The sequence below is a fragment of the Conger conger genome, chromosome 13 (assembly GCF_963514075.1).
Source record: "Conger conger chromosome 13, fConCon1.1, whole genome shotgun sequence".
Taxonomy (NCBI): Eukaryota; Metazoa; Chordata; class Actinopteri; order Anguilliformes; family Congridae; genus Conger; species Conger conger.
This window is the reverse complement of record NC_083772.1, coordinates 25,847,414-25,859,940: the sequence shown is the minus strand read 5'-3', so window position 1 is coordinate 25,859,940 and position 12,527 is coordinate 25,847,414. Positions and strand designations below refer to the sequence as shown.

The following is a 12,527-nucleotide window of genomic DNA, read 5'->3' as shown; positions in this document are numbered from 1 at the left end:
ATAGCGGAGTGACTACTTCTAGAATGGAATAGAACTGAAACAAAAGAAAGGTTCATTTTTCTTTGATGTCTGTCTTGCGTTATCCTGTCCATTTTGCCAGGCGGAAACAGAGGAGACTTGGGTTCATTCTGAATGAGCAGGTTAATTCTGAATGACTGGCTCCATGGTGATAGCACCTACCTCTTGACTGACTGGAATAGCACACTCACGCTCAAGAAACTGAAATATTTTTCTTCAGGTTTTATCCTGGGACAAGACATGAATGCCCAACAGGAAACTCCTGAATAATACATACCTTCCTGTTTAATGGCTTTATGGTCTGGGCTTCTAAAAGGAAAAATGATAGAAAATGGAAATGTTACGCTCTATTTAGCAGTGCTTGTGCTGTTTTTGTCCCAAACCTGGTGATTCAGTGTTGTTTTTACCTAGCTACTGTTTCTGTTACTGTTACTGTTTCGCTAGCTACATGTTGTTTTGAACAGTAAAATGATAACGCACAGGGAACTCATACTTTCATATCTGGGGACATTTGGGGGAGAGGCCTAACTGACAATACTCAAGGAGACTGAAAATGCATGTGCTTTTTACTATGTTAGTGTGACTGTTGTTCAGTTCTGCTTTCACAGTAGATGTTCAGCATGAAAGCCACACCAACACCTTGTTAATAATGCATACCTGGTTTCTGGTTGATCATGGATTGACTGTGTAACATTACTTATCTGTAGGAAAGAGGAAGAAATGCTGATGTTGGTGTTCCTAACCACAGTAACATCCTAAACACTCACAGGATTCTGAGCAAACGTCCTGTCTCACCTAAATGGGATTTTACACTTCTGTAGGGTTCGTACTGTATTTACATGGACAACATTATGTTTATACTTTCAATACTTCTAGCATGGACAGAAAGTATTTCAAGGGCAGTCATATACTATATGTATGACTGCAGTGGCAGGTTGCATAAAGCAGAGGTAGTAACCTTATGCTGTTCAGTAGAACAGATGCGTTTTGCCTCTCTCTTACGGTCTGTGCCTCCCATAATGCAGTGTGGGCATCAGTCACCTGAGGTCTTTATAAAATGGATGTGATGGGCCAACTGTATTGTGGTGTTAATGAAACTGATTGGCTGAGCAGATGCTTACCGTGGGTCCTGTACTCAGATGTCCGCAAGGAGGTCCTCCCAGGGTTTGCTTGCTCTCTTTAGTTTAGGAGAGCTTCCTCTGCCTCTACCAGGACACAGGACCTCTCAGCCTCCCCTCTCCCTCCTGCTGCTTCCTGTAACTGCCCCTCCCCCGTCCACTGTGGAGGACTTCCCTCCACTGACAGAGCCTTTGCAATGGTATCTGCCACTGGTTTCGCTAGCTGTGGCCAGGCCTGTCTCCTCGCACTTGGCCCGGTTCTGCGGTGATGGAATTCTTCCAGGGTGCCATCCATTAAACTTGTTAAGAGAGAAGCTGCAGTAGTCTGGAGTGTTTGCATTTGCGTCTGTTCATTCTCAAAGGCCGGTGTGTGTTCTCTCAGCGTCTCTGAGAGCAGTCAGAACTCTTGGATCTTCCCGCCGCTCCGAGCTCGGCTGCTCTCCTCGGCCCACGCGTACGTCGAGCGAGCATGTGCTCAGCCCGCTGGCTCCGCGGAGGGGCGCCTCTCCGTTGCCGTGGAGACCCGCTCCCCCCCTCCTCTTCCCCCGGCCCCGCAGTGCAGTGCTGCTGTCGGCTGCCTGAGTGGCTCAGTCTGCCTGGGATCAGGATCTGCTATTGATTGGTGGAGTCTGGCAGGCTGGCTGTAGCCTCTTCCCCAGCTTGCTGCTTCTCATTACAGGCTGTGCACCAGTCGCTGCAGTACCTGGCGGAGACAGCACAGGCATCGGAGACCGCACGGGGGAACGCCTGGGGGGCTCAGAGAAAAGTGCGTTCACACCCCCAGACAGCCTCAGAGATTTGAGGTGGCCGGGGGGGTGGGGGTGGGGCGCTGACGAGCGGAACCGTTATTGGATTTGGCGGCGGCGGCGCTGGGGAGGGGGGGTTAACTGGGAGGGCTGGCTGGAGGACGGCAGGGGCTGATTTTCGGCGGGGACACGCGTGTCGGGCGACACACCGGGCGCGTCCCGCATGCTGCAGATGGTGCGGACGCTCGCTCAGTTCACCATCGCTCTGGAGGAGATGCAGGAGAACGGCGAGAGCGCAAGCGATGATGGGGGCGCGGGGGAGGAGCCTCAGGACCGGGGCGCTGCCGAGGCCAACGGAAACGGCAACCCCGCGACCGCAGGCCAGGTAGAGCGCGCTGTCCGCGCTTCATTCTGCCCTCTCTGCCCTCTCTGTCCTTTCCACCTGTCTCCGTCCCTCTACCCCTCCTCTCCCTCCACCGCTAACCCTCCTCTGTCCCCACCTCTAACCCTCCTCTCCCTCGTCACTCGGTCGCTGTAGTTCTGTGGTAGGACCCAGTCTTACAAATTTCTCTTGAGAAAGATATAGCTGTAAATCTAGCCGTGAGTGGCAAAATAACTATCACTGTGTCTGCATGTTGTTTCGGCTGTGATGTAAACAGACAGGCGTGTGACTGATGGAGGAGTGGATGGAAGGTGTGGGCATCGTTCTGCTTCCAAATTTGGCCCTCCAGAGATATGCACTGTAGCATGGTGAGCCTTGTGTACGGTCAGGGCTTTGAATCACAAGAAAGAGCTGCTCTCTTTCCCCTCCTCTCCTGGAGGCTCCGTAGAGTCTCTGACCACGGTGCCGGTTACCTCTGAATGGTCATGCCCTTAATTGAATTTGGCTGGGCGATACACGCCTGGAAACGCAATTACCATATTGCCTGCGGTCAGCCAGACCTTAAATACCTAATTCACGGCTGTGAATGTGTTCATTCATCTGCCATTCTCTTCCTCCTCCCCTCCCCACCACACAAACGCGCTCCGCGTCCTTCCATTTCTTGAAGCGGTCTCCTTAAACCGTGCGATGCACGGTTGTTAGGGAGACGTCTGAGAACCGTGTGCCCGCTCTGTGCGTGGAGAGAAGGTACACACAGAGCAGTCATCTTCTCAGCATTGCTGTGTAGATAGGTTGCGTGATTATATTTTTGTTGGTGGATGCTGACCACTGCTGCCACGGGCGACCGGTGGCCAAAGGGAGGCTGCTCGGGTGCAGTGTCCGAGCGTTGCTCAGCGTCAGCGTGACCCTAGACACAGACTCTAATCTCCGCTAATCTTTCCCTGTCTGCCGAGGAAGACGTGGAGATGAAGGGGGCAGGTCCCTGCTCTGTCAATAAGAGCATTAACTCTGAACAGGGCTGCGGGCGCTGATTACTGCTGTCTTCCTTCACACCCAGCAACAAGTGCACGTCTGCCTGGCGATCGGCAGAGCAGCAGGGTGGGGGGGGAGGGGGGGCGCGGTGACGATGCAGTGATTGTCACTGGCACTCTGAGACCGCACGCACAGTCTTTCCCCGTCTTCTTCTCTGCATGTTCTCTTCTAGTGCCAGGCATGTGTTTTTTCTCCCACCCAAATGAGTAAAATCCTGTCACTGTCAATTGGGAGGGGAGCAGTTTGTGAGAGATGCATTGTCGAGTGTTGTTTCTCTGCCTGTCTCAATGTCGGGGCATGTCATGATTCTGTAATCCATTTTGTTCTGAACGCTCTGAAATCGAAGTCAATTTTTAGAAATCAAAGTAAATTCGCTTTGGACCAATTGAGTGCTTGGCCTCTTTCTTCTCGGATCAGGTTCCGTCCGTCAGTGCTGTATCTCAATCAGAGTGCTTTTATTGTTACCAAAATTGTATTGGTCACCTCAGCCCCCAGCAGTAAAGGGACATCAAAACGCTGGATGTTGTTGCTTTGTTACGTTGTTATGTTGCTGAGTGACTGTGCAGCATATTATACATAACATATACAGAACTGGTGGAAATAGCACTTTCTCATGCCTTCATCTGGAATGCTTGGGGGATTTTCTGTTTGTTTTGGTCTCCTGAGAATCAGTCCGACATCGGGAAATCCAGGCATGCAAAGGAATGCAGGATGAAATAACAGGGATGCCCAATTCCGTTTGATATCGCCAGACGTGGTGGTCATCCGTGCATCCCCATGGGCATTAGGCAATCTGCCCATTTTCACCCAGCATGGCGTGCTACAGTGGATTGATCTCGTATGGCAGTGAAGGTGTGTGTGTGTGTGTGTGTGTGTGTGTGTGTGTGTGTGTGTGCATGTGTGGACATGAGTGTGTGGGCACACACAGTCCAATATTGATTGTCATTGCGTATCTGCTACAGTCTCTCTCACACACACACACACACACAAAGAACACTGTCTGCCCTCGCCTGTGGCACCGTTAGTCTTGCATAATCTTGACAGATGCCTATGGTGTAATGGCTGATCGTGTTTCCAACCACAGCCGCGAATCCCTCCTGCGGGGAGTCCGGAGTGAATCAGGCAACACAGCCGATTTCACTGCAGTGTGGGTGGGCTCCCAGGGAGAGGAGGAGGAGGAGGAGGGTGAAGGGGGGTGTTATGCGTACAGGCTCCGTTTCTGCAGTGCTGTTGTCAGGGCCTGTCACCGAAAAGAAGGTCTCTGGGGGCGGGGGCGGATGACAACACTGAGTAAAGGTGGGTGGAGGAACTCTCGGACCCAGGTGCTAGGCAACTAGCCTCCATATTCCTGATGGGTTTACCTTCTCTTCTCGACACTCGCCTGTCCTTCCTGTACTGCCAGGGCGTTGTTTTCTTCCCGAGGCAGTGCTAACGTTCCTGACAGTGTCACACTGCTCATGTTACACCCTGCATTTGCTGATGGTTTATCATCTGCTTTCTTGCTTTCAGGTTCTTTCTTTTTTTTAGAAATTGTGTTTCTATATTACCTGGATAAGTGTGTGATTGTAGTAATCTAATGGATCGATTCTGTAAATGGGGCCATGCTTTATCAGCTCAGAGACATTGACAGATTGATAGCTGTTGATGCATTTTGTTTCCAAATCCTGCCTGTCTGTAGGTATTGTAAACATCGGCAAGGTTTCAGCCAACATTCTGCATTTAGAGGGAAATTAGATCTGTCAGTCTCATAAAAGGGAGAATGATGGGATATGGTCTCACCCTCTCCCTCCCCTGCAGCCAAAACATTAAAAACAGAAAACCCCCATAGTGCATGCTTTGAATAACTTGTCATTTAGCCCTATTGGTGCAAACAATTGAGTCATATTTGAATAGGCCCGTGTCTGGGTGGCACCGACGATGGAACACTTCAGTTCTAGGTTGGTGGATCTGGTGGCTCTCACAGTGGGAAGACTATACAGAAAGCACAGTCTGTGTAGAGGTGAGCGCTGCTCTCTGGCTCAGAATTATGTTCAAGTTTAATTTATGGACACTGGCATTGAGCATGAAGTATAATATTGATTTTGAATAAGTATGAATCTGCTAAGAAGATTTGAACAGAGCGGGTTTATATAATGGGGTACAATGTGTGTGAGGTCCACTTCCTCAGCCACAATCTCTTGTATCTTAATGACCTAGGCCTTGCAGAGCCCAACAGGATAAGCACCAGCTTCAATGTACAGCCACAACACTTAAATGCTTCGCTCCAAGCCAAATCCATTTTTTGTGAAAAACACCAGCCCTAACCATTTAGCCATGCTTGTGATGTGCATGACCTTTCCTTTCAGTCTTGTATTTGTCAGTAGTGTTAACACGGTTACCATTCTCTACGCATAACCTCAGTCAAACATTCTTCCTGTTTCACCTCCTGTATGGGGACCTCTCTCAGAATAACCATAATCCAATATGAACTTACTGAAAAGACAAAAGAACCAGCATTCCTGTTTGGAAAAATGGCCTCTTTCATTAACTCGGGTAACATCCATCCTAAAAGTAGTACACTTTTAGGAATCAGTAAGGGAAGGTACACTGCAAAATCCAGTCAGCTCTGTGCTGCTGTATCGAGACCGGTTAGATGCTTACTGTACATTTTGTGAAGGAAAAAATTATAAACGTGCATACTTTTCTTAATTATCATCATTATTGTGTTCCACATGGGTTGGACAAGACCATGATTTGGAGAACAGTAAGCCACAGGTCATTCAAAAAATAAACATAAAAAAAATTGTGACTCATGTTTGAATTGTTCCAAGCTGCTTATACCTATGATTAATAACCTGTTGTTAGCCAGCTACCATGAATTTAGATAAATTGCTTTCATTGAATGGATCAATGAGTAATGGAAAGGTTTAATGGGATCTCAATGGCAGATGGATTTTTGTCTTTGTGGAGGAAGGCTTTTTTTGCATTACGTCTGTGATATGAAAAAGGCGCAGATATCACATTTTCTTGTAATATAAAGGCCCCAAAGTACCTGGCATCTAAAGAGAAAAGGTTTTCATTCTTATACAATGGCAATCTGTCTAGATAACTGGCTAACCAATGACAAATGTTACTTAATTACTGATGTTTAGAACATCCGATTTTGATAATCATCATTAGTGTTTTTAGATATAGAATTGTGTTGAACCGCAAAATGTATGTTAAGGCTTGTTAGCTAGCTAATCCACAAATGGTTTTATTATAAGGGTAATTGGATAAGAAATCGAACAGTTCAAACTGTTTACATGTTGAAAGTATCTTCCTAGAGCACAAACTGTTGACAGTAAGTGGGTGTGGACTCCATGGTCACATTTAGGACTGGGATGGTCTGAGGTGAGTTGCCCAGTCCTTAGAGTAAGGAACCACTCGATCAGGACAGTCTGACATTGTGTTGATTGACTCATTGGTTTAGCAGTGGTTAAAACAAAGAAAATACATGCTTTCTTAATTATTTCAAATGATAGATGTTCATACTTTGCCATTCTCAAGCTGCCTTCTTTACATTAAAAGACACTATTTTTACTTACTTGTGCATCTTAGGTAGTTGGTTAGGTTATGTGTGTTCGTGTTAAAGGGTAATCTGTGTGTTCAGGCAGAAAAAATATACTGTTTGTATTTGTGGCATACACATGCATTGTTAAATCTGCTGTGTGTGTGTGTGTGTGTGTGTGTGTGTGTGTGTGTGTGCCAGAGGTTGAATGTATGTGCTACAGTCCAAGCGTATAGCCCACAGTCTGTTTGCTGAATGTGTCAGACTGACCCTTCCATCTCTTTCTCTGCACCAAACTGCCACATTCCACTTTCACCTGGCAAGTTAGAACGGGGGGGAAATAATTTGTTCTGTACTTAAGCTGCTTGGCGTGGTGAATTTCGGTAATACCGGATAGGATAGGGCCTGCTCACCGCCGGCTGTGGTGGGCGAGTGTCTGTGGGGACAGGTGGGCATAGCAACAACTGACTATTGCTGGAATGTACTCTGAGTGGTCAGTAGTACTAGAGCGTAGGTGTCCATGTGTGCGTCATAAAAGTAATACTGAGCTACTAATACCGTGTAATGGCCAGCTACACGGATGTGTGCATGTATTGTACATTGTGTCACCAAGGTGATACTGCCGGTTACACAGGGTCATATCTGTGACATTGCTGAAGTATACAGAGACCTGCTCTAGAACATAAAGAATGTCTTCCTTTATTGCCACTTTCTGTGACACCACCCCTGTGCTCCTCTCTTGCGCTTCTCTTCTGTTTGTGACTCTGTGGCCCTCCTGTTTATTTGTTTTCCTGCTGTGGCCCAACTCTTTCCAGCAAACAGGAAGGAACTGAGCATACATCTTCTTGGTCTCACTAGGAAGGCTTCATGCGTGTTCTCCTTGGCACTATGGCCTTGTTTGAATAGTGTAAGGTTCCGGGCACATGAGATGGTATGATACACTCTGTAATTCAGTGGAAATATCAATTTTTGGACCACAGGCTGCATGTTTTTCCGGATTAGTCGGGTGGCATTCTCTGACCTCGTTTTTCTTAGAAAATGATACAGTCAGGCATAATATGATTATATTTGCATGATGTTCTATACACCTGTATTAGATTAGTGTTATGTATCATAAGTAATATAACTTCACAAAGCACGTCACTCAGTGATGCAAGCACTAGTACAGGAGTATTTTGTTTAGTTGACTGGGGTTTTGGTTGGATTCCATTCATCAAATTACATATGAATGTGTTTCTCCAGATATAATCCCCCTCTTCAGAAACAAAGCTATTTATTTGTATTTGAAGGTGCTATTGAGGTATTATGTCTGTAAAGGGTAAGACCATTGAAAATAATGTAATTAAATCATAAATGTTGGAATACTGACACATTTGGATTTGAAATAAACAATGAATATGACTGTAAAATGTAGTCAGCTTTTCAAGAACTCTCCTTTTAATGTGCTTTTTAGTTATAATAGTGTGGGGTTCTATTTATGGTTCTATTTATGTTCTATTTTAGACATGCCTATGTCTACATCGTGGAGAATTTTCTTGACCTGTTTAACAGTTGAAAGAGTTTTCTTGACAAAGTATTTGGCCAGCCACTACAGTTGTGTATCGAAGAATTGATTTAGACACACCCTATTGTTTTGGCTGTCTTGGAATGATTTATTCTGATTTCTCAGCCTCATGTTGGTCTGCATTACTCGCATTGACACTTATTTGGTCCTTGTGTTGAGAGACAACAGTAACAAGTCCAAATGCAAACCTGGCACCTAAAATCAACTCTAGACCTTTTGTTGGCTTTCTTGTGTTTGAAATAATAATGCAACAACACACATCTGTCCAGGAATACTTACGGACTGCACTGTAGGGTACTCCTGTCTCTCATCACCCAAGGCGGTGATGGTGATGCTTGGCTGCCAGCTCCCTCTCTCTCATTCTCTCTTTCTTCTTACTGTGGAGCTCTTGGGTGCTTAACGATGCATTCTGCATTCGACTGTGAATACAACATTGTTTTATTTAGTCACCACGAGAAGGAACAGAGAAATAGGACGTGGACGGACAAGTACTTCATGACCTCACATCTGAAATAAGAGCTTATTGTTTCCAAGGGCTGGTGGAATGCAGTGCACCTCTGCCTTATTGTTATAATAGTAGCCTTTTGTGGTACTCCTGGTGAATGGGTTTATGGGTATTGTAGTTCTGCCCTCTGCTGTATAGACAGCCATATCAGTCCAGATGGATGGATCCAGGAAAGGTGTGCTCCGCTGTCTGTTAGGATTTTTATAATTGTGTTAAACGTCATATCTACATATCTGAAAAGCTATTGGGTACATTTTCAAAACTTTTATTTTAAGGTGATGTCAGCTGCCAATGTTTCGTATACTAATTTGACTGCCAAATGACATTCAGCCATTCTTTACAAATTCTGTTAGCACTCTATACAAACAATAAAATTTGCTTTGGATCATAGACTTTTTTGATGTGCCAATCTACGGCCATTACTGTATAAACGTGCAGTTCTTTCAGACTGTCGAACAAGTCCTGGTCTGCAGCAGGCTGAGCAGTCTCGCAGCTAAAGATATGAGACCTTTAGTGTCCTGCATCGAGTGTGAAATTAACTCCCATAATCCAGCCTGGCACCAGGTCTCTTGAAGCTCCCCCATAAGATGAAAGTCTGTGGTTATCTGTGGTACATGCCCAACTGAACCTGATGTGTTTACTGACTGTGGAGGGCTTCAGAAGAATTCAGTAGCAGCAAAACGAGGAAAGTCAGGGAGGGAAATAGAGTTTACCCATGCTAGTGGTGCATTCCTACCCCCCTACCTACCCCAATAACTGCTCCTCTAGAGTGTTGTCAAATGTCTGTACCCACCCACTGAGACAGAGGGAAAGCAAGGCACCATTGCATTTGGTGTTCTGTCCTGGCATTTTTTGTGTTTGTTTGCTTTTCGGTCGTGGTGGTTTATTTTTAGTTGAAGTTTAGGAAGAATAAAAATGAAACTGCATTCCCTCTAAAAGAGAGCTATTTGTGATAATAGTGCGGAACTCTGCTAGTCAGAGCAGCGGGGGTGCTGGAGGACAGATGCCTTTTGCTGCAAGGACCTTTTGTGTTCCCCGTGCTATATAAATCAAAATCTTTATTGCGCTGCTCAGTCTCTAGCACAAACACACCGGCACCAATGAAATGCCTTCTCCAGGTAATAAACATTACTACACCCAAGACAACCTGAATCGCTAAGTGTTAGCGCATCGGCGTGCCTGGCAGGAACTGGGCTATGCGGAATATTTTGGGTTTGATTCCAGTGTTCATTTTAATCCTACATCGTTGTGCCTTTAGCTTGTTGTCTTTTGTAATGAGATTTTTTTTTTTAATAAGAGGACCTCGGGACTTTCCAGGGTGTAGACAGAGCTCTAAGCAGCTCTACAAAACACAACACAATACCTGAAGCTAAAGCACAATCAAATATTTAATGTTGTTGTTAACAGGTAATGAATGCATGTTATTATTTAACCTGACTAAACATGGTTTCATACAGTGAAACGCTTTGATCATTTGAATTGTCAGCCTGTGGCGCCACATTCTAATCTACTGTAAATGTATGTACAATGTGAAAATCCAATAACGGTAGCATTTGGACCAGTGTCATCCAAATGACGTGGCAACGCAGTGGGGCTGACTCCGCCCTGTTTCTCATAGCAACCAGCTCCGTGAATAGGGTCACCGGGAACAGAAGTGGAGAAATGTGCTCTGCGATACAGAGTGACCTCGTCAGACTGCCAATCTCACTGCGACGGGCAAATGGGCCAGGCCCGTGAACAGCCTGTTTCCAGGGGTCAGGGTTGAGACGGAGTGGCAGCGTGTTGCTCGCTGGTCCTCCGATGTTTTGGTGCGTCTCGGAGTCGCGGGAAACCTCCAAGCCAAGCGTGTCCGGCAGGATCTTGTGTTTCTGCCAAATGTTCTCCCCAAGCCGTCGTGTGTGCTGAACGAGTACAGCTTTGGTTCCATGTGCTGTAAACTTGATTTCATACCGTTTATGCTCCTGTACGGAGCTTAAAATTTATTTTTAAGGGCTGCTGCAGATGTTGTTTACATGATGGGAACGGCAGAATGGGCCAAGTCACATGGGTTTCCCCAGATTTCGGATTTTTCTGAAACATACTATATTTAGTTGGCTGAATTTGGAAATGCCAATATTGAATCTGAAAAAGATGCTCTTTTGATTTAAGACGAGTATAATACTAGACGCTGTGTGTGTGTGTGTTTATGTGTATGTGTTTGTCACGTTAGTATGTTTCTGCTGTTGTTCACTCTTTGTTTGTGTAATATGTGGGTCTAGATTGTTCTTATGCTTGCATATGTGCGCGGAGAGGCCTGACTGTTTTGTTTGTCCACTGCAGGATATGAGAAGACATGTGATGATGACCCTTCTCGACACAGAGCAGTCCTACGTGGAGTCCCTTCGCACTTTAATACAGGTGAGATGACCACCTGCCTTCCCGGGGGGCCAATAGTCCCTCACTCGTGGCCCTCTTTCAAAGATACCACAGATGTAGCTAGCCCCCGTAAAGCCCTTTTGAACTTCCGCAGAGAGGAAGTAGTGATCCCACCCAACCCTTACATTCCCCCTTCTTCTATTTCTTCTTCTTCTCCGCCTCACCCTTCCTCACCCACCCCAGCCTCTACAACACCTCCCAGCTCACAGATTGTCCAGATCGCAGATTGTTATTCCATGTTTCTGTAATGTATGGATGCAGAAATGCAGAATGGTAGAACAATATTTGGAAGGAAAATGATTAAATGCAGCTTAAATGCAATTTGAAGCTTGTGGTTTTGAAGTGGTTTGCTCTTATACATAAATTGTATATTTAATACATCTGTTGCTGTCCTTCCACACCCCACTTCCTGTTTAGGGACAAACTGATCCTTTCTCTTCCTCCTGGTCTTGACGCTTGCTGTTATGTAACGTCGCATTGTAAGTGAGAGTGAACACTCTTGATGCTCTGTGTCGAAAGGGTCCAGGGACACCATTGTGTCGTTAATCAGAAGAAGCAGGAGGAATCATAATAACCTGGTGGCTTTAGACTGCCTTAGAGCTTCCAGAGGACCCATTTCTCCCAGTTTTCATTTAGACTGTGCTGTGTTGGGGAGGTTGTCGTCGGGAGACACTCCATCAGGCACCGTGCCTTTTTATTTCGCGCTCCCTGAGTCATCCGCACATTACAGCAGTAGAGTGGCAGGCGCACTGTCGCCATGGCTACAAGGTGAGACTGGTTTGCAGCAAAGCAGCGTACAACAGACCGCTACCTTCACCTTATCAGGGGTGGTGTGAAATACAATTGAGGCTGGACAGTAGCACTAAACGGCTAAATCTCATCAGTCCGGAACACAGGCCGCCAGTTGCCACGGCACTCGCGACCCCGCATCCATCAACCAATTATTTTGGTGTTCAGAAAAGGGTCTTTGGGAATGGATTTGTCTGTTGAAATTTGTGTCTAACCCCGCATATCAAAGCGAATTCAAGTTATTTTCAGATCTTACGTAATGTCCATGGGTGACACATTAATACTGCGATGAGAGAGATGGCTTCAGGCATTTCACATTCTCCAAAGGTAGCGAGTGCTCCTGAGGTTAGCAGGGAATGGTGCACTCCCGGCCGTTCTGTGTGATCTCTTTTAGACGTGCGTATCCAACAGCCACCCTGCATAAGGACA

The 12,527-nt window shown here is 46.1% G+C and overlaps 1 protein-coding gene across 1 annotated transcript in view; it reads left to right on the top strand.

The window, feature by feature from the left end:
* Positions 1-12,527, top strand: part of LOC133107479 (rho guanine nucleotide exchange factor 17-like) — a 79,364-nt gene that overhangs the window by 44,209 nt on the left and 22,628 nt on the right. Inside the window, exon 3 of the mRNA XM_061216467.1 lies at positions 11,214-11,291. Coding sequence (XP_061072451.1) covers positions 11,214-11,291 — 78 coding nt within the window. The remainder of the gene's footprint in view (positions 1-11,213; positions 11,292-12,527) is intronic.